At 35.0% G+C, this 21,443-nt stretch overlaps 1 protein-coding gene across 6 annotated transcripts in view; it reads right to left on the bottom strand.

The window, feature by feature from the left end:
- Nucleotides 1-1,133: 1,133 nt before the first annotated feature.
- The window catches only part of TMPO (thymopoietin), a 30,997-nt gene continuing 10,687 nt past the window's right edge, over nt 1,134-21,443 (bottom strand). Inside the window, exons 3-9 of one of the 6 annotated variants that reach the window (XM_042992961.1) lie at nt 18,811-18,969; nt 13,229-13,326; nt 6,231-6,350; nt 6,036-6,131; nt 5,511-5,621; nt 4,376-4,464; nt 1,134-3,337 (exon numbers count right to left, since the gene is read on the bottom strand). In XM_042992961.1, the coding sequence (XP_042848895.1) occupies nt 3,052-3,337; nt 4,376-4,464; nt 5,511-5,621; nt 6,036-6,131; nt 6,231-6,350; nt 13,229-13,326; nt 18,811-18,969 (959 nt within the window). In that variant the 3' untranslated portion in view covers nt 1,134-3,051. Of the gene's footprint in view, nt 3,338-4,375; nt 4,465-5,510; nt 5,622-6,035; nt 6,132-6,230; nt 6,351-13,228; nt 13,327-15,936; nt 17,966-18,810; nt 18,970-21,443 lie in introns of those variants that run through there. The other 5 variants (XM_042992962.1, XM_042992963.1, XM_042992964.1 and 2 more) reach the window with 5 other exon arrangements.

Here is a 21,443-nt window from a genome sequence, read left to right as displayed (position 1 = left end):
ATTAATGTATTTTAAGGTACTATGATTATGATGCCAAACTAAAAATAATTTTCAGCAAACTTTGGACTTTGAATATTCTATTATTTATGAAGAACGCTTGGTCTTCAGTATAAACAACCATACTGCACCATAATTACATAATGTGATAAATCACTACAACAGCAAGCATATTACAATATATAAATGTATAAAAATAACACATACACATTAAATTTATACAATGTATTATGTCAAATTTATTTTTTTTAAAGTAAAAGGGAATGAAACTTAAATGGCTGCAGAGAAAGATTAAAACTAGAAGTGAAGCTTAAAGAATCCCTAATGAAGTTTGCAACTTAGAGGCACCAAAACTGTAGAAGAAGCAAGGCTGAACAAGAAAACTGGTATACAGTGTGTATGTAGAGTGTTAGTCTTTCATATCCCCTCTGCCATATTATATGTAATCAGACCAATTATCATATGTAATCACATCCCGGCTGTTCAAACTTCAGCAAATTTCTTAACCCCTCTGAGCATTAATTTCTTCATTTGTAATGAGAGAGTAAGAAAATATCTACTTCATAGGATTACCATAAGGATTAAGTCAATATCTATCAAGTGCATAAAGCAGTATCTAGCACATGGTATGCATCTAATAAGCATGGTAAGCCTTTAATGCTATGTACTAATTATAGTATGTATATGTATGTGTGTGTATTACTTTAAAAATCACTAAATAAAATCACCTTTGGGGAACACATGAATGGAGAGAGAACTTTCATCTTATGGTCATAGCTCCATGCTAACTACACCTTGGCAACATCTTTGCTTCATCTCAAAGCAAGACTAACAATGAGTGTCAGAAATTAAGTACTAACTTAGAAAAGGATGTTATATTGTTCTATATCACTATATTGTAGAGTTGGGGAGGTGCCTCTGGAAGCTTCCCTGTATCATTCTGTGAGTGTAATGGCTATACACTGCTTACCCGTGAACAAACGAGGAGCTGATTATGAAATGATTAGAAGCAAAACATTAAGGAGCAAACTGAAACAAGAACTAAAACTCGACAATCCATAAACATCACATAAGAAATGTTATCAGGCATCTTATAGTTTGTGCTATCTAAAAAGCATTTATTACAATGACAAAACTAGAGGTTAATTACTTTTTTATTATTGAATTATATTGTAAAGTCTACATCTACAATTTAATCAGGAAGAAATGCTTTGCATTTACATCAAGGACACATTTATTCTAGTGGAATAAAACAGACACAGACAAAAGACCAAGTACACATTAAAAAAAAAAAAAAAAAAGACTAAATATTTTACCTGGTCCTACTTTTTACTATTTTGGACCATACCTTTCCTATTAGAAAACTGATCTTACACACATATAAGTTTGATTATCTTCCCATATTTTTAATCATTAAATGTAGTTTCTCGCAATTTCTAATAAAAAAAAGATTGAAAACTATATGGGAAGCAAAGTTTAGAAACAAGAAAAACTAGACTGCTATTACTGTACTGTAGAAAAGATGAGTAAAATGTGCCCCCTCTGTGGCTCATTTCAAAGAAACACTTTTACTCAAAGAGGCAAGCATTTCTGATCTAGGAGTAAGTTTTCCACTCCCCTGTGGGACCAAACCTACCAAATGTTTCCGATCAACTGTAAAGTAAGTGAAAAATGTCTACAAAATATTTAGAAGCTAAATATCAGAATACAGCTAATGAAATCAAAATTGTGTGGTCTAAATATACATATTAAGCTTTTTACTTTAAAAGTATCTTTTTATTCCAGATGATATTTAAAATAACTTACAACTTTAGTGTGCTTTATGGTCAATGACTGTGAAGTTGAAATTCAAATGAATTTTTGTTTTACTTGATTCTACTAAAATTTCAATTACCTATTATTTTACTTAACCAAGTTATACATGAGGTAAGTTTTAGCTAAAAAATAAAATAAATCAACCACAAAGATAAGTTAACCATTTCAAGAGTATACAAAAATCATAATGCCCACTTCATATTCAAAGTTTACAAATTTATGTATTAACTACTTTGTATCTAAGAAAAGTTTACTATGTCATTTCAAAGTAAATACTTTCTGCACTTAAATCAAATTTTGTTGGGAAATAATTGGGCAAAAAAAAAACAGGCAAACTTTGTTTTTGGTTAACAGAAGACAATGCAATAATAAACCCAAATGGAACCTAAGACCAGTGTTTAAAGTTTCTAACTTCTAAACAGACACACACTTATTTATCTAAGAAATATTTGGACAGAATGTCTCGCTGTAAATAAAAAGTACAGGTTTCCAATTACAGCCTTATAGCTAGCTAAACAGTTTCTAAAAACATGTACAGCCAGCTAACAGTTCTCTAAAACGTGTATGTTGCGCTAAAGATCCCTGCTAAAATATCAACAGCGTTTAAATGGGTCTTACTGAAGTAGGACATTCATGATACTAGAAATCTTTTAAAAAGTGAGTACAATAGGGCTATAATAATTACTATTAATAAAAGTTACAGAAGAGATTATTGCTGTATGTTCCCCCATAAACACATCAAACCTATGGCAATTACAAAAAGTACAACCCAAGTTATGTTTTTTCTTACCGAATTTCATGTTTCACATCTCTAAAGTTTTTATACAGCAGAGAATTCTTAAAATCTTTTCTGTAAGAATTCAAAGTATTTAAATGTGTAGCTTCACATTATACTATCATGTTTTGCCCTTCTTGTTTCCCAAATACACAAAAACAATATACATTTTTCTCAAAAGTGAAATAAGATGTCCACATTAAAAAAATAAAGCCTACAAAAAAGTTCCAGAGCTAAAAAAGATTATTATATGGCACGAGGTGATCTCCTACTAGTCCAAAGTCCAAAACATTTAAATGAAGTCCATTTATATATCCTGCTTTGCTTTTCAATGGAATACTACATTTATTCAGGTGAAATCACATTATTTTTAGTTCTCAAGTCAACAAGTATACACAAATTTTTTTTATACAGTTATTAGAAAAAATAAGGAGACCAAATTGAGTGTGCCAAAGAGATATCATTCAGTTGGATTTTCCAGAGCTATTAGAAAGAAAATTAATGAACGGATTTCCTTGGTTGGTTTCCATAGCTTGATAGACCAAAAACAAAAAAATGGCCACAATAACAAACAGCAAAATTTTTATCCACATGGGAATAGAGCGTCCCTTTTTTGTCTTTTCTGACTTGACATCTGCCAAGGGAACATATTTAGGAACATATTTAGATGAAAAAGATTCTTCCATCCTGAAATCACTGAGTTCTAATGGCCGGCCGGCAGCCCCTTTGATTGGTCTGCGGCAACTAGCACTGTTGGGAGTAAAAGCAGGAAGAAAAAAATAAATTTAGATAAAAGTCATGATTCTGATATGTAATATAAAATCTCATTACCACTTCCTAATTTCAAACACATTTCTTGAGATAATAGTAGAAAACAGTCACATGTAAACAGGAGGTCAGTCAGCCTATTTAAAATTTCTGTACATTTTTCATTTAAAATGTTGGATGTTCATTCTATTAGAAAATATTCAGAACACTGATATTCACTAAACTTGTTTCCTTAAAGGCTTTTCAGAGGGGCACCTGGGTGGCTTGGTCGGTTAAGCGTCCAACTTCGGCTCAGGTCACGATCTCACGGTCCGTGAGTTCGAGCCCCGCGTCGGGCTCTGTGCTGACAGCTCAGAGCCTGGAGCCTGTTTCAGATTCTGTGTCTCCCTCTCTCTCTGCCCCTCCCCTGTTCATGCTCTGTCTCTCTCTATCTCAAAAATAAATAAACGTTAAAGGCTTTTCAGAGCCAATATATTTAGAGGATGAGAGGAAAAAAAAAAATAAGGTACTTTGGTGTGATTTGTTCAGTTAGGAAATAATTCAGGAGTTCTCTAAACACAGCCTTTTCAACTAGAAAAGGGAAACTTCTTTACTTCCTTCGAGGTTTCTGTTTATATAACAAACTGAGAATTAGAAAAAGGAGAATTAGATAGTAGGCAAATTATTTATAATACTTCAGCTTATCAAAGTTAATTCTGAAACTGACTCAACTTTGAAGAATATGAACTGGTGACTTGGAATTAAACTGCTCTCAAAAGAACAGTTTACTTCTGAAAACATGGGTACAATAACCTTGTGAAGAATAAAAATCATAATTTCCCTATTATATGCTAGCCATATTTCAATTAAAAATAAAAGGTTAAAATTCCTGTAGGTGCATATGAAATAATCATGTTGTACATCCTAAATAGATATAACTTTTATGTCAATTGCACCTCAATAAAGGTGGGAATAAATAAGTAAATAAATAAAAATACCCTAGTAGAATACACTAATACTTGTTTTAATGTATCTGAATACCTAATTCCTGTTGGTGTAGATGCTTCAAAGGGAAACATTTCCTTAAGAATATCCCTTTCTATTCTTCTTTCCTCTGTCTTTTCTCCCACCTAATAAGAAACAGACAACCACAAGTTAACAGTGTAAATGTGCAATTAAAACACAATTTAAAAAAGAAGTTTCAGAGAACAGAATGCATTCAAGTCTGCCCCAGCTTTTATCACTCCCCTTTCTAAATCCATCATTGCTCAAGTATCCATACACTTCCAAAGCTCTCCTCAAATTTCGTCACTGTTGGAGATATGTTAATGTGGTAATGGGGGCAGGGGACTGCCACACATTCAAGCTAACAAAACAACAACCCCAAACCACCCTCAAACTAAAATCCAGTATAGTTAATATGGCAGCGTTAAGTTCCCCCCACTGGATTTCCCATGCTGTTCATTCATATTAAGAGTATACTGTTTCTTCTTCCGTTAAGAATTTTGTAATAAAATAACTGATGAAATACAGAAGATACCAAATTAACATGGATCCTTAAAAGTTTTAGTATATGTGAGTCGATTCAATCTTCCTAACTTAAAAAACACAAAATGATTTTTTAAATTACCTGCTTATTTTGCTGTTTACCTTTATGCCCAGATCAGAACCACCTTCAGTACAAATTCATTAAAATTATAATGCATCATGCAGTTAGTACTTCAAAGCTTAAGTATACAGGAGTTAATCAATTCAAGCATCATACAAAGTCACTTAAAAGTCCCATTATTTGACCTTTCAGTGAAAAGATAGAATAGCCTCCCCAATAGCCCAGAAACACTTTCAACCCACATCCATAACAAAGAGAACACATTAGAAGCAGCACAAAAATGAATACTCCCTTGAAAGGTAGAACTTAAGAGGCACATGGTAGCAAGCTGATAGTATTAGCATATCATACTATATTAGTTACTTTCGACTGTCACTAATAAAAGTATGTCTTTAAAATAATATATGCATATATATATGTATATATATATATACACACACATACACATACACACACACACACACCCAATTAAGAAAGCTCTGCTCCCTCCCACTGCAAAAGACAAATATAAAAAATTTCCTCTTTAAAAGATCAATGATAGCATCGATCTAAATTTTATGCATTTACTTCAGCTCTTGTCAATGGTTTCTTTGGTGTTCTTCTGGGTATGTCTGAGAATTCAGTGATTGGCAGAATAGGAGCTGCGTGCTTGAAATTTCCAGTCACCCTATTGACAACCTGCCAAGATTCAAATTATTCAGACTCAGAATTATCCAAACATAACAAAGACACGTAAAAAGAAAAAAAAAGATACTCTATTTCTGTAATACTCAATACTTTCTCTTAATAAAAATTTAGGCAAAAGAACCTAGAAATGAACATATTCAATGCTTCACATGTGAAGCCTTAGCACTTTTTAAATATTTTAGCAAAAAAGTTTCCTTATAATACTTGGGTAGGATTCTTGTACAAATTGATATATTTAAATTGACTATATTGAAAAATTCTAAAATTCAGAATGGGGAAAATGAGTTTAAAATATAATGTTTAAAAACACAAATTTGAGATTTGCCAAATTTACCACCTCCCCAGTTCTAATTAAAGGGTAATTTACAAAGAATACCACTTGTATAGTTTATGAAACATATTTACTAAGGTTTCGTTGCTTGAAGCCATTATAGTTTCAGCTATGGGAGTACTCTCTGAAATTATTGCACCATCTATACGAAAATGCTCTGAAGTTTCCACCTGTTAGTTTGAAAACAAAACAAAAACAATAAATATAAAATAATCACTAAAGCCCTACCAATCTGAAAACCCAATTCTAAGCAATAAGCCTTGCATCACCCTTTTCCTTGGAGTTCTTCTTGACCCTCTTGTGGATTCCCTAGTTAATGCCTGCAGAGGTCCGCCTTTTGAAGATCCACTTGTCCATTCAGTCTCAGTTATTCCAGCTTGAGAATAGCTCTATTCAAGTATCGACACATTAAAAAGTCATATTCTAACATCAAACACCTTAATAATGGCCACATTACCTAGCACAGTGAGAAGTCATGAAAAATCTCCAAATGCCAGCATTTGCAAACAATGCTATGCCCTCAACATATTTCTAAACGTACTGACTAAACCAATATGTAGGCATTGGAAAATGCTAAAAAGTATGGTAAAATACATTAAAGCATCCAACTACAGGAGCTTACAAATTGTAATATGAGTGAGAGGGAGAAAAGCACATAATTTTATCACTGCTCCTTCTGTGACTTGCTGTTTGCTATTTGGCTCTTGTTTCATAACTGCACCTCTTTGGCTGTCTAAACAAAAAGCAGGCTGATCATGACTATAATAAAGTCATTTATTATAACAAGCCCATTTCCTTTCAAAACAAAATAAAATTTTATAATTGTTAGCATAAATTAAACATTGTCCTTTTCAAGTAGGATTATTTAAAGGTTCAGTTTAAATTATAATCCACACACAACTATCTGAACGTAAAAGTTCCCAGGTGTCAAACTTTTCTTAGAAACAGATACTAAAATTGAGCAAGAAGAACTGGTGTTAAGTTACCTCTTTCACAAACACACAAGCCTATAATGTCAAGTGCCAAACCTACACTTCTCACTATAGAGATAGCAGTAGTGATGGACCACTGGTACCTTCCAGTCCCAGATTCCTTTCTCCCTGAAAAGCCAATTGATTTTTCCTCATTTAAAAAATAATTTAGTAGTTCTTACATAATAGTTTGAAAACCACTAAACTAGTACTTCTCAAACTAATGTGCATATCCATCACCTGGAGCTTTTGTTAAAATACAGATTATTGATTCAGCAGCTCTGGGGCAGGACCTGAGATTCTGCATTCCAAGTAGCAACTTACTCAACTTTGAAGCCACAATTACCAGATGATTCTTTTAAATTAACCAGAGAACATCTATCAATGGTTAGTATTATACTAAAGTGTGCTTATATTGTCACTTCTGCTTTCAAGCTAATATTTTATCTAGATAACTGAGGTTTTTATATCCAACTCAGTGCCTATTAATTTTAAAGACAGATGTATTTTACTCTCATCCTGAGACAAGAGCACTCATCCAGTAAGCATGCTTATTTAGCTGGAAACATTACTACCTAAACCCCACAAGGTACAAACATAGTCTCCTAATTTTTTATTTATCTATATTTGGGATTAGTATTAAAGAGTTTCTCTTTGACTCATAATTAGAAACTCTGGGTTCCTTTTCCTGCTATCAGAAAATATGTGCTGAATGCAAACTTAAGATTGATCAAAAGACAAATGCGTAAACAAATTACACACAAATATGATAAATGTTTATTAACAGTTAAATTCCTGATTATTTGAATAGAAGGGAACAATAGTTTTAATCTGAGGTTCTCAATCCCGGCAGCATAGTATCAAGTGGGGAGCTTCTAAGAGATATCAAATGCCCCCAACCCCACCTTAGTCTAGTTAAGTCAGAATCTCTTCTAGAAGGGGCTTGGCCATAGTTAATTTTTACAGCTCCTGAGGGGATTCTAATGTGCAGCCAGGGTTGAGGACACCCGGTTTAAGATACTATAACTGACTTACGATGCTATCTCCAAGTATTTTCTTAAAACTACTTTCAATAATGCTTCCTCTTTAATAGTCAATTGCTCAATGCCAATAAAATTAGAACCAGTATTTTAAAAATATTATGGTTTGAGAGTGTATCTGGTATTATCAGTGTATATTAACTATTTTAAAACTCCCCAAAGAATTAAAAATTACATTTCTTGAAAGGGCTAATAAAACTGATAAAATATAAAGACCAGATATTTTATCTACAGTCATGAAGGTGGCATGTGGAAAAATATCCCCTTTCCTTAAAATTGGTTGTCTCCCAAATTCCAGGATTTTCCATTTGTTATATTTTGAACTGAAATAATTTATCAAAAATTTTACCAACATCTACTGAAACTATTATGGTTAATAAAAATAAATTACATGTTTACATTTCTATTAGTTATCCTTGAACTAAAGGTCAAGTTCCATTTAAATATTCTTTATATTCTTCTGTGGAAAGAAACACAAGAAACACCTTGGTTGCCTGTGGGAATAGCTGGAAAGGGGTGGGAATAGCTGGAAAGGGGTGGGAAAGACACTTCTCACTATAAATCATATATACTTCCTTTTGTCCAGGTTTATTAAATTCTTTGGTTGAGGACTATCAACTAATTTTATTAGTTCTTTGACTATCATCATCTAATTGAGAATTAATCATCTTCACAGAAAACTAATGGAGAACTCTTCACACACCAGAAAAAATATTCTGAAGATTTTTTCTATCAGAATCCACTATAAACAAGTGACGATTACTGACTGAAAAGAATGAAAAACATTCCTATGTAAAATTAGTAGTTAACGTGATTGCTGTATACTGTTGCCAAAATACTAACTGCAACTTTCATCTACTTTCAGCAAGATGTTCTCCAGCAACTCCTGAATTTATCAGGAGAAAAACAGGAGACAGAAACAAAAACCTTACATTGCCTTTCAATATGCTATCAGGCAAAAAGTTATTTGGAAAACAATAGGCAGTTGAGGCACAAAAGAATGCAGGAGCTGGGCTATAATAAAAAAGGCTATAGATCTGTCAGTAAAAATACAAGCTCTAAGCAAAAATTTACACAAAACGAAGTTCTAAAAAGAAATAGTATTAATTAAAAGCCACCTTACTCTGAATAACTATTAATTTAGGTGAAATAGGAGTAATATGGTTACTCATATTAATTTTTAAAAAAACACAGAATCCTATTCCTCCATTAGAGAAAGGTACTCTCATACAATGCTGGTGGGAGTGTGAAATGTTTTATGCGGGAGATTTGATAACATCGAGCAAAATTACCCAGTAACTTTACTTCTAGATTTCCCCAAGATAAATTGGCTAAAATATGAAATGATATGTGTAAGGCTGTTCATCAGTTCATCTTTGTATTATCGAAACAGCATAACTGAAAATAATCCAAATATCCACCAAAAGTAAAGTGGCTGAATAAATCCCAGTACATCTATAAAATGCAGTGGTACAGAGCAATGAGGACGATGGCTATACTGTATTCTGATATGGAGTGATCCCCAGGATATGTGTTTAGATTAACAGGTAGAAATGTGCAAAATTCACTGCCTTTTATGTAAGAAGAGGAGCAAAAATAAATGTATACATCTATACAGTAGGCTTCATGCCTAGCATGGAGCCCTATGCAGGGCTTGAACTCATGACCCTGAAATCAAGACCTGAGCTGAGATCAAGAGTTGGAAGGAAGCTTACCCTACTTAGCCACCCAGGCGCTCCCTTAATATTTTCAAAAAGAAAATATTAACCAAAAGTTAACAGAAATAGCTACTTATAAATAAAAGGAACAAAGATAAAGTCCAGATTTCTGACTCTCTTATTTATGCCTAAATAAAACCATATACATTTAAAAATCTGTATGAAAGAAAAAAAATTCACTCGTGACTTTAAGCACAATATTTTGATGTTACGCCCTAACGACAGGAAAAACTGCCAAAAACAAACAAACAAACAAAAAAAACAAAAAAAAACCCCCAAAAAAACCCACCAAAAACCCAAACTGCGTTTTACCTGCCTTCTTATCAAGAGTACTGTATTATTTAGAAACATCTGTATAGTGAAACTAAGTAACTCACGTTTTAAGAACCAAGATACTCAGCATAAAAGAGATAGATAGAACATCCATAAGTTAGATAGCATTCACAAACTTGATGAATTCATGATTTATCTTTTCCTAAAAAATAAGTACTCCTAGCTCTTCCTAGTAAAAAGGGCTGAAAGCAATGACAACCCAGCAGAATGCACAACCTAGCATCCACTGTAGGTAGCTTCCAAATGTTTTCAATGAAAAAGATTAGGGTTCTTTGGAAAAAATGTCTGATTTGGTAAAAGGCAGGAAATATACATGAGCCTGGGACATCTTACTGTGCTAGAAAACAAGAAACTATCAAAGACAAACAGCGTCAATAAAAGGACACAGAAACCAACTCAGTAATTCCCACTGAATAAGGATGACACAATTTGAACATGGAAAAAGAATGATGAGTGTAACTGATTCATAAATGGAATATATGAAAACCATGCTAGTTAAGAAATATTTTATTGATCACCTCTCAAAGTGACTAGGGCACTTTAATTTGAAAGTTGGCAAAGTATGCTGGCTCTCTTGTGTGAATTTTATTTCAAGGTAACTATGCAGGTCATGAAAGAAGTTTTTTTTGTTTTTAAGTTTATTTATTTTGAGAGACAGCTTGAGTGGGGGAGGGGCAGAGAAAGAGGGAGAGAGAGAATCCCAAGCAGGCTCTGCACTACCAGTACAGAGCCCAACACGGGGCTCGAATGTGGGGGGCCGGGCCCCGGTGCCAGGCTGAGTCAACAGGGAGCCGTTGCTCGACCCGGTCTCAGCCTGGCACCGGGGCCCGGCCCCCCACACTCGAACCCACAAAGAGGCTAGATCATGACCTGAGCTGAAACCAAGAGTCAAGATGCTTAACCGACTGAGCCACCCAGGAGCCCCATAAAAGTTCTTTATAAAAGAATTCCAGTTTATAGATGTAAAGGAATAAGAGAATAAGAAAAATCACTACCTTATAACCTCAAACAACATAGTGGTTCTAGGCAATAATCATAAATGGCTATCATAACCATTAAATGAAAGGGTGATGTGGAACTTTAAAATGGATGGGTCATGCTTTCAACATCTGAACCTATTACTAATTTAGCACTGTTTTCCTTCTGAAATGATGCAGTATGACAGCCACACCATTTATGAAGTATTCTGGTCAAAGAAACTGAACCTGAATCTATCCAATCCTCTAGTTTGATGCTGTGCAATATGGTAACCACCAGCCACATGTGGCTATTTAAATTTCAGTTAAATAAAATTAAAATTTTAGTTTCTCAACTGCACAAGCCACATTCCAAGTATTCAATAGCCACATGTGGCCAATGGCTACCCCAACGGACAAGAGATATAAAAAACATTTCCATCATCACAGAAAGCCTAGTACACAGCTCTACCACAGGTCTAACTTCCAGTCTACAGGACATATAGGGTTACGGAACAGGAAATTAAAAGACAACTGAAGAAGCAATCTGCCAAACCCAGAATATGGGAAATTCTGGAGAACTGACTTGGTTTCTTCACCAAATTAATAGAGGGGAGTGGAGATAGCTACAGGCTTGTGAGATCAAAACAAAACAAAAATCACCAAATGGTATGTGTAGCTTACTTGGATCCTGATTTGAGTAATTTAATCATAAAAGAGGTATTTCTGAAACTGGAGAAATTTGAACAGATATGAAAAAATTAATGACTTTATTAGGTGTGATAGTATCAGTGTTACATATGTATATATGAAACAGCTATCTTTTCGAGATACATACTGAAAGTACTGACATTTTATTGTATGAAATTATGTTAGAGATTCACTTTAATATATTACAGTAAAAGCAAAATATAAAACCAAAAGGAATTTAAAAAGCTAGAGGGTACACGGGAAGATGAACAAAACTGGTAAAATGCTTAAAACAAGTGACACTCTCTGAGTACAGGGTCCTTAAACACTTCCCTCCAATTTTCTTGATGTTTTGAATTTTGTAGAAGGCCACTATCATCTCCTAAATTTACTCTGTATTTATCCTGTCCCTCAGTTTAGATTCTCCAACTCAATTAAACCATACTTAATACCATCCTCCAACCTGCCTTTTACCTATTATCTGACCAGTCAAGCATTCTTGATGGCACTATACCATCCTGCCTTTACACTGAGAACCAAAATTCTCCATGCTGGTCTATTTCATTGTCCGTTACCAGATTCTTCCTAATTTCTCTTTCCGTGTTATTTCCTTATTCTTCAGCACGTCCCTGCTGCTAAATAAAAGGGCAATAATATGTTTATTGCAGTACTGGTTTTGTATTAAACAAAATCTTTCATTGAGTGCTCTATACATTCTCTGCAATCCCCAAGCTTATTTCTAACAAATAGTTCTGAAATTCAACTTATCAAGTACATCAAACCAAGACAGACCTAGCTTAAGCAATCAAGAACTTCCTCTGAGGATGTGTGACTTTAAAATGCCAAAGAGAAGATGGAAAAGTTAAATAACCAACTAGACAAATCTTCCAGCTAGACAAATTAAGGATAAGGAAAATGACTCTACGGATAGCTATCTTGTAAAGGTCAGCCAAATCAATGCAAGATGAGAGTCAATAATTTGTTCTCTGTTAGTTCAGTTATACCTGTGCTTATTAGTTCTCTCTTTAGTTTCCTACATTTTCCTTTTGAAAAACTGTACCCTGCCTCACCTACAAATGAAAAAGAATTTTCACCTCAAATAAGGAAAGAAAAGTATGGTTTTAGGAACAGACTAGCTTCAGAGTTGAGGGAAAAGCCACAGAAGACCAGCAAAAGTAGAAGCAAAATTAGAAATCTAGACAAAGATACAATATAAAATCCATCCTTTCCTTTAAAAAAAAAAAAAAATGCTTAGGCATTTCCAACCTTTTAAAATATTTCCCTTGAAAGTATGACTGGCTTTGAATCACACTTAGCACAGAATCAAACACAAATGAGACATTTATTAAACACTTGGCTCTTGCAGTTAAGTACAGGCTACACTACTGACAAAAAACATGAAGTTTAGATTTCTAAGGCCATTTAATGAACAATGGAATGAACACCTCATTGAGGGCTGGAATTTGGGTGTCAACTATTAACCAAAGGCGAGGACATAAGCAAATTAGTGCTGTCAGATTATTTATACCTGAACACAGCGATCAGAAAACTAAAGATACCTGATTGTGTTCAACTCTTCTTTGCTTGAGTGTTACTGGAGTCTTTGCTCTGCCCTTTAGTGGTTCTCTCTTCTCAAGCTTGAGCTCTATTTTAGAGTCTGGAAATAACATCGGAGAAACATTACTCTCGGAACTACACAATAAACTACAATGTCATCCTCACTACTCTGGAACCTTCGTTTTAGACATTCTTATGTAAAACAAGTTTACCTACTGGTTATTACCTCAATAGACTACAACTGTTCAACTGTAATTTCTGTCTTTAAAAAGTTTACTTCCCCATTCATATTTTATTCATATTTGTTTATCTCCCCCACTCCTTACGATTTATTCTCCTCTCCTTTTTCTGGATCTAGTAGCCTAAAACATAAAGTGAATTCAAACTGCCCATGGAGGCTTTTCACTCAAAACAGCTTGGATGTGGGAAAAGGACATTAAAACACAGTTGTTACCATTCTTTTGTCCATACGGTGCATAACTACTATATGAATAAAGGTTAGCTATTAAAATTTGAAATATGGAAGAACAAAAGCTATAGGGAATTTTAAGGCTGAAAATACCTGCATGGTATCAAGCCTCTAATAATAATAAATAGATGTGGTGACATTAATACTTTAGGGCAGTTTAAAAGTCCTCCCTTCTGATTTGATGTGATTATAAAAAACCTGGGTACAACTGAGGTTAGAAGAATCCCACTTACATAAAATAAAACTCACAGGTCATTTCTCCTCCTTCTCTCCATAATAAAAAACATTTCTTTGAAGAGAAGCTAGTGCATATATATTAGTTAGCATATCACCACGATGCCAACAACTCAAATATATCTTTTATAGTCTTCAATGTTCCATTCACCTAGCCTTCGTTTTTTGTCACCATTTGAAGAGCTAGATTTTTTAAGTTTTATTTATTTAAATAATGTCTACACCCAACATGGGGCTTGAACTCATGACCCCAAGAGTCGCATGCTCTTCCAACTGAGCCAGCCAGGTGCCTCAGAAGAGCTAGACTTTTAAAGACTTGTAAAAATTTCAGTTAACTTCCACATTTTGTGGCCATTTATCAAAGTATAGCAAAATCAATGTCACTGTTACTACTAAAACTTCTATTACCAAAAATTTAAGTTAGATTATTTTCCTACCAGAAACAGAAATGGGAGTCAATTCTTAAACAAAAAGCTTAGTTTTGCATGAACCCAATGCACTGGTGCTAAAAAGTAGTCAGGATAGGTATGTTTTTGCTAATTATCTAGTCTGGTACTAATCAGTCCACAGTCTACTTGCAAGTCTCCCCAAAAATAAACAGTGATTTTTACCATCTTAGCTCAAATAGTTCAATCTTTACTTAGGATTAAGGTACCAACACTACCCCCCAACCCCAAACTTCTATTAAATGGACTTATTAATATATTTATGTTTAGGATAATCCTTAGCATTATAAACCTTATATTTTATTAACTCAGAATCTAAAAATTAGAAATCACAAAGTAACGAACCCAGTAGTAGTTGAGCAGAAATGGATAAAACAATGAAGGTATCTGGTCACAGAGTAATTCTTCTCACAAATTTAAATTCTAACAGCCAATAAAAACATAGTGTTTAACAGAAGAAAAACCACAAAACAATACTTAGAATATTTTCAACTATACCACTGGAATCTCAAGAGAGTTTCAATGAAGAAATGGAAAAGGGATGTTCATCCACAAATACCTAACTTGTTGCAACTCTGAGAATAAAACACACATACAACATGTTTCTGGAGACCACACAATACTGTTCAAATTACAACTTTATTGAATTTGCAGAAGCATTCTACAGTAATACATTTAAAAAAAATCACATTGCACTTAGTAGGTACATGTATACATGTACATTCCAGAAGACAAATAACAAACAAAATTACTCCCAAGAAGCTGCAAAGATGGACACGTATAATAAGAATATAGTAATGGCTAGGAGTACCAAAGGGACTATACTTTGCTGATACTTAATACTACTATTTTCAGTAAGAATACAAAGAAATTTGATTATCAAATGCCTCTACAGTTAGACTCATCTTACAATCATAAAAATGAAAACAGAATATACTGCTTTATACAAACAAAGTATAATATGATTTCTTATAAAATTTTTTAAAAACTAGTAACAAATTTGCTTTCAAAATTTAGATTAAGTCTAATCATCCATGAACCACAACATAACTTGAAAGTGTTATTTTAAAAAAAAAGCGCCCTACTTTTCCAGTGTCTAGTTCATCTGACAAACTACAGTGATAGTGAGAATGTACTCTTTTAGAATTTTATTGTTTAGAGCAGTATTTTTAAAAAATGTTTAGTTTTGAAGGAGAGAGTAACAAAGCATGAATGGGGGAAGGGCAGAGAGAGGGAGACACAGAATCTGAGCGGGCCCCCAGGCTCTGTGCTGTTAGCACAGACCCTGATGCAGGGCTTGAACTCACAAACTGTGAAATCACGACCTGAGCCAAAGTTGGACACTTAACCAACTGAGCCACCCAGTCACCCTGTTTATAGCAGTATTTTGCAAAGCATGGTCCATGAACTGTTTACTACCAGTCCTTCATAGAAATGAGACACTTGCACTGGAATGTAAATTGGCACAGTTTCATCAATTAAATTTTGCCACAAAAATAAACCCTGTCATTGATCTAAAAAGCGTCTCTAGATCCAAATTCTGGTGCATACTTATCTTGTCTGTAGATCAGTGACTGTCTGCAGACTGGCACTTTGAATTGCACTGATCTAGAATATTATGAAGGAATACAGAAGTAAAAAAAACAAAAGTGAGAAATAAAAAAAAAATGTGGACAAGTTCCAGAAAGTGAAAAGATATTTAGTAATATTTAAATCTGTGAAGACTCCACTTATATTCTATTTAGTGGGATTTCCTTAGTTTTGGAGAATTGTAAAATCTTAAGTAAAACAGGAGAGGGTGAACTATACGAGGCAAAGATTCTTTAAATTGTTTATATCGGGCTTTTTCTACCACAGCAACTTAAAAAATAAAAAAGGCAGTACTCTGTAGGCAATTTTATACTGTAATTTGATAGGCAGAAGTTTGACTTTGAAAACAGCCCAATCTGGAGACCAAAAAGATCTTTAAAGAAAATCCTGGCAAAAAGCAATTAAAAGTACTTGAACTTCTTAGAAAAGCTGCTATGTTCCCCATATTAAAGATCAAATAAGGTGTCTTTATTCTTAACTTTATTAGTGTTTATTTCCACGCTTTTTAATTACTTTGTATACTTCTCCTCCAAATAATGTTCCACCTTTAAAAGGAGTAACAGCCAGCTTATTCTTAGAAGCTGGATTAATTTTACAGTCCTTCAGCCAGAGATATCGGCGACCTAAAGTGGCAGATCCCATGCTATGGGCAGCCATCTTTACTTCATCAAATGCAGCTTCACAAAGAAATGAGGCTGCATCATATGTTTTGCTCAGAATCCCAAGTGCCTGCTGCATATGACTAGGATCTGAACTAAGGATTTGTGCAGCCTGACTGATGTCTGCCTGCAGAGCCCGAACTACAAAGGCAGTATGGGTTGCAATCTGCAATGCTGATGCTGCAGCTTCATATGTTCTACAAAGTACTAAGTCCAACTGTTTATCACAAGACTCAGTAGAAGCTGCCTGAATACCTACGGGTGGAGCCGCTTCAGAAACAAGCCCCAGTATTTCATCATCTACTTTTGGAACTGATAATATCTGTGCTGCCTCTCTGGAGGAAATTGGATACTTGCATGCCAATGAAGGCAGTTGCCTGTCAATTTGCTGCCACTCCTCTTCAATTACTTTTAAAATAGATTCATGGAAGGGAAAAGATAGTTCTGGGGCATCTATTTTCTCATGTTGTGACTGCTTAGACATTTCTATGCCTAAAGTAGTGAGTGAGTGAGAGACAACAGTTTTGGCAAAAGAAGACATAACTTCAGATCCAGGTGTATTTTGAAATGCCACAAAGGAACCTGAATCCTTTCCCTCTACTGACTTTTCACTGAGTCTAGGGAATTTTCGTGGAGGAGACAGAGATTCGGTTTCTTGAAAATCAGATCGATCAATTCTCTTCCATCTGTTTTCTACATCCAGTGGGGGTGTAGAGTTTGAAGTCCCAGGCAAACTCCCTACCCCACCCTGGGCCAACAGAGAATTGACATAATCTCTGATTGCCTGAGCAAGTGGTGGAGAAATTACTTGTGAGCTCCCAGACTCTTCTAGTGCTTTCCTTTCACTGGAGAGAACTGACTGATCTGAAACATGGGACCTCTCAGTACACAATGGTTGAATTCCACTTTTCTCTCCACGGTAAATATTTTCTACTATATCTTTATAGCAAGTAGTGGTGGTTTCTTTAATCAGTGAAGGAGAAGCTGCAGCAGAGACCAACATGGCAGCGAGTTCATGCTGAAATGATGCCGAAGAACTTTTCTCTAAACATCTATCATGGCTAGACTTGGAGGAAGTAAACAAATTCCCTCCAGAGGCTAACTTCTGCAACTGTTCCCTGCCAGGCAAGGTTGTGGCAATAAGAGGTTCCCTAGGTGGGTCTCCCTTAGAAGTATGAACTTTCTTAGCTGCCTGTAGTTCAGTCCTGCCCAAAGGAGGACGGGTGGAGATTTCAGGAAAAGAAATACCCTGAAAAAATCCACCAGAGGGAGCAGTTGGAAGTTCAGAAAAAGGAACAAAATCCCTAGTGGACTTCACTTTCTTGTGTTCTTTCTTCTTTCCTGTAGAGGCAAAAGAGGCAGGAAGTTTAAGCATTACTTGTGTTTAAGCTGATTTATTTTTTTGCCTCTTTGCTAACATAGTGCTGTTGAAGGAAAAAACTATATTTCATATTCTGAACAACCAATCTGACACTCTGTGCCCTGGCAGGCAATGCTTATGGAGATATAAGCAATTTGGGTCAAATTAAATAATCATGAAATTGACGAACAAGTCATATGAATTAAAACTTTATAAATATCAAGTTGTTATTATTATAGAAAGGTCATTGTTTCATGTACTAGTTAAAAAAAATACTTACTATGGTCAAATTTTCTTAAAATAGTCTACTAATAACATGTCAAAATGTTTGCTTTTCATAGTTGCCCTGAGATCACATTATCTAGCAAAAACTATAAATTTAAATGCCTACCAATAGAAAACAGAGATTGTATTGTAAATACTACCACTATATATTAATTGCAAGAAATAAAATGGACATATAAGTAATAAATTAGTAAGATGAGATCTCAATAGTATAACAGAATGGAGAAAAGCAAGTAATAAGATTTAGCATTATATTTATATACATTTTTAAAAGTTCAAAATAATATCATGTTATTAGATGCATATGAAAAAGTATTTAAAAATGGGTTGGAAAGATAAACACCAAATTAATGATAGCGGTTGCTTCTGTGTTGATAATACTTGGAAAGGGTAAGTGGGAAAACTTCACCGTTATTTTTAATACTTTATTCTTAGAAAAATGAAATAAGCAAAAAAATAATTTTATCTTCTTCATGGTTACTGTATCTTAGGAGTCTGAAAAAAATTACATATATTCGATTAATATCATTTAAAATGTTACCTTCTTCATTGTCACTGTATCTGTCAGAGTCATTACTTCCATTCTGTCTCATATTTTCTGCTGATGAAGAAATCGTTGGCAGAGGAGTTGACGATCTTGACTCTGTTCCCTGTTCCCTCAGTTTCAACAGTTTTTTCTCATATAGCTTTCTGGTTGTTCCTGTATGAAGGCAGAACTTGCTTTAATATCTGTATTTTCTTATTTAAGATCCTGCTCATCGTATTTACCAACATTAAAATGTTGCATTCATGCTTAACTTTTTTTTTTTTTTTTTAACGTTTATTCACTTTTGAGAGACAGAGATAGAGTGAGTGGGGGAGGGGTAGAGAGGGAGGGAGACCCAAAATCCAAAGCAGGCTTCAGGCTCTGAGCTACCAGCAGAGCCTGACGTGGGGCTCAAACCCAGGGACCGTGAAATCACGACCCAAGCTGAAGTTGGACGCTCAACCGACTGAGCCACCCAGGCGCCCCAACACTTTACTTTTCTAAACTTAAGTAATTAAAAATACCATATAAAGGATTCTTTTCTAAAATAGGTGTTTTGCCGAGATTTTAATACATACATGATTATGTTTCTTTTAGTAGCATGGAATACACAGATTGATATAAATCTTTTTTTTTTTTAAGTTTGAGAGTAAGCACACATGTGTGGGGGCGGGGGGGGAGAGAGGGAGGGAGGGAGAGAGGGAGGGGGGGAGAGAGGGAGGGGGAGAGAGGGAGGGGGGGGGAGAGAGGGAGGGGGGGAGAGGGGGGGGAGAGAGGGAGGGAGGGGGGAGGGGGGAGAGAGAGAGGGAGGGAGGGGGGGAGAGAGAGAATCCCCAACAGACTCCACACTGTCATGGTAGAGCCTGTCAAACTCACAAACAGTAAGATCATGACCCGAGCCAAAATAAAGAGTCAGACACTTAACTGACTGAGCCACCAGGCATCCCTGGTATAATCTTATTATAGATCACCTACTAAAGAGCCATGTATGACTGAGTATTTTTGATTGAAAAGCTTTAGACTTTGTACATTTTTCAGTACTATGTAAATAGCATTTGCCTTATAGAAAAAAATCATTTTTATAAACAGACTGCATTCCTCTCAATACTATGATAAAAATCCCACAAATCTCAGAGATTAATATGCCTATAAAGAGCCATTCAGTTATGGGTAAAGAAAAGTCATCTACAGTTTTTTAGTTGAATATATTTTCATATAACATTGTGTAAATTTAAGGTGTTAAATCACATTTAGATATAAGTACTTTGTGATCAAATGACCTTTTATAGAAAATGTGTGCCACAAAATAGAAATTGTATACCAATTAGGCAGCAAAGTAAAATTGATTACGAACACATTTTTAACACATTTCAACATGAATGACAATTTAAAGCCAAAAACAGCTTTTATTTTCTATTTTACACTAACTGTATGTCCCTCTGGTTTCTTTTTCTTTTTTAATGTTTATTTATTTTTGAGGGAGAGAAAGAGCGTGAGTGGGGGAGGGACAGAGAGAGAAGGCAACACAGAATCCGAAGAAGGCTCTAAAATCTGAGCTGTCAGCAGAGTTCGACACAAGGCTCGAACCCACGGACTATGAGATCATGACCCGAGCCAAAGCTGGACACTTAACTGACTGAGCCACCCAGGCACCCCTCTGTGGTTTCTAGAAGATGAACAAAATGATGGGGTGACTGAGTAGCTCAGTTGGTTGAGCCTCTGGCTCTGTTTCAGCTCAGGTCATGATCTCATGGTTCATGGGACTGAGCCCTGCATCGGGCTCCTCACTGGTATTGTGGAACCTGCTTGGAATTCCCTCTCTCCCACTCTGCCCCTCCCCCACGCATGTGCGCACACTCGTGCTCTCTCCCTCAAAACAAAGAAATAAACTTAAAAAAAAAAAAAAAGATGATTACAATGATAATACACTTTTTTTTAAGAAACAACACAGATCTCAAAATGTTACATAAGTAGCTGTAAGATGAACAGCTAGGGAGGGGAAAGTGGAAAGATGTTGTCAAAGGGTACAAAATTTCTGCAAGATGACTAAGTTCTGCAAATCTAATGTACAGAATGGGCTATAGTTAAGAATACACCTGAAACTTGTGAAAAATGTAGACCTTAAGTGCTCTCACTACACATTCAGACACAAAATAAAACAGTGAGGTGATGGACGTTAATTGGCTTGATCATGTTGATTATTTCACAATATATACGTCTACAAAAACATCAAGTTAAACGCACACACCATATAATACAACTTTTGTCAAGTATACCTCAATAAAGCTGGGAAACAATGAACAGCTGGTATACCAATATATATAATACGTACATTGATACACAATACACATATTTGCAGCATCTCCCTTTTGGAATTTTAAATGAAAAAATTAAATATCAAATATCTGTTAGTAGTTATATTCACAGGCTTATTACCAGCTATGTGGAAGTACTATGTTTAAAACAAAAGAAAAACATTCTAAATTCTTGTTTGCAACTTTACCTATAGAACAAAAAAAAACAAATCTAGAGGCACCTGGGTGGCTCAGACTCTTGATTTCAGCTCAGGTCATGATCTCATGGGTTTGTGTGATAGAGGCCTGTGTTGGGCTCTACACTATCAGCATGGAGCCTGCTTGGGATTCTTT

This window comes from Panthera tigris, chromosome B4, assembly GCF_018350195.1.
Source record: "Panthera tigris isolate Pti1 chromosome B4, P.tigris_Pti1_mat1.1, whole genome shotgun sequence".
Taxonomy (NCBI): Eukaryota; Metazoa; Chordata; class Mammalia; order Carnivora; family Felidae; genus Panthera; species Panthera tigris.
This window is presented reverse-complemented; position numbering and strand designations above follow the sequence as displayed.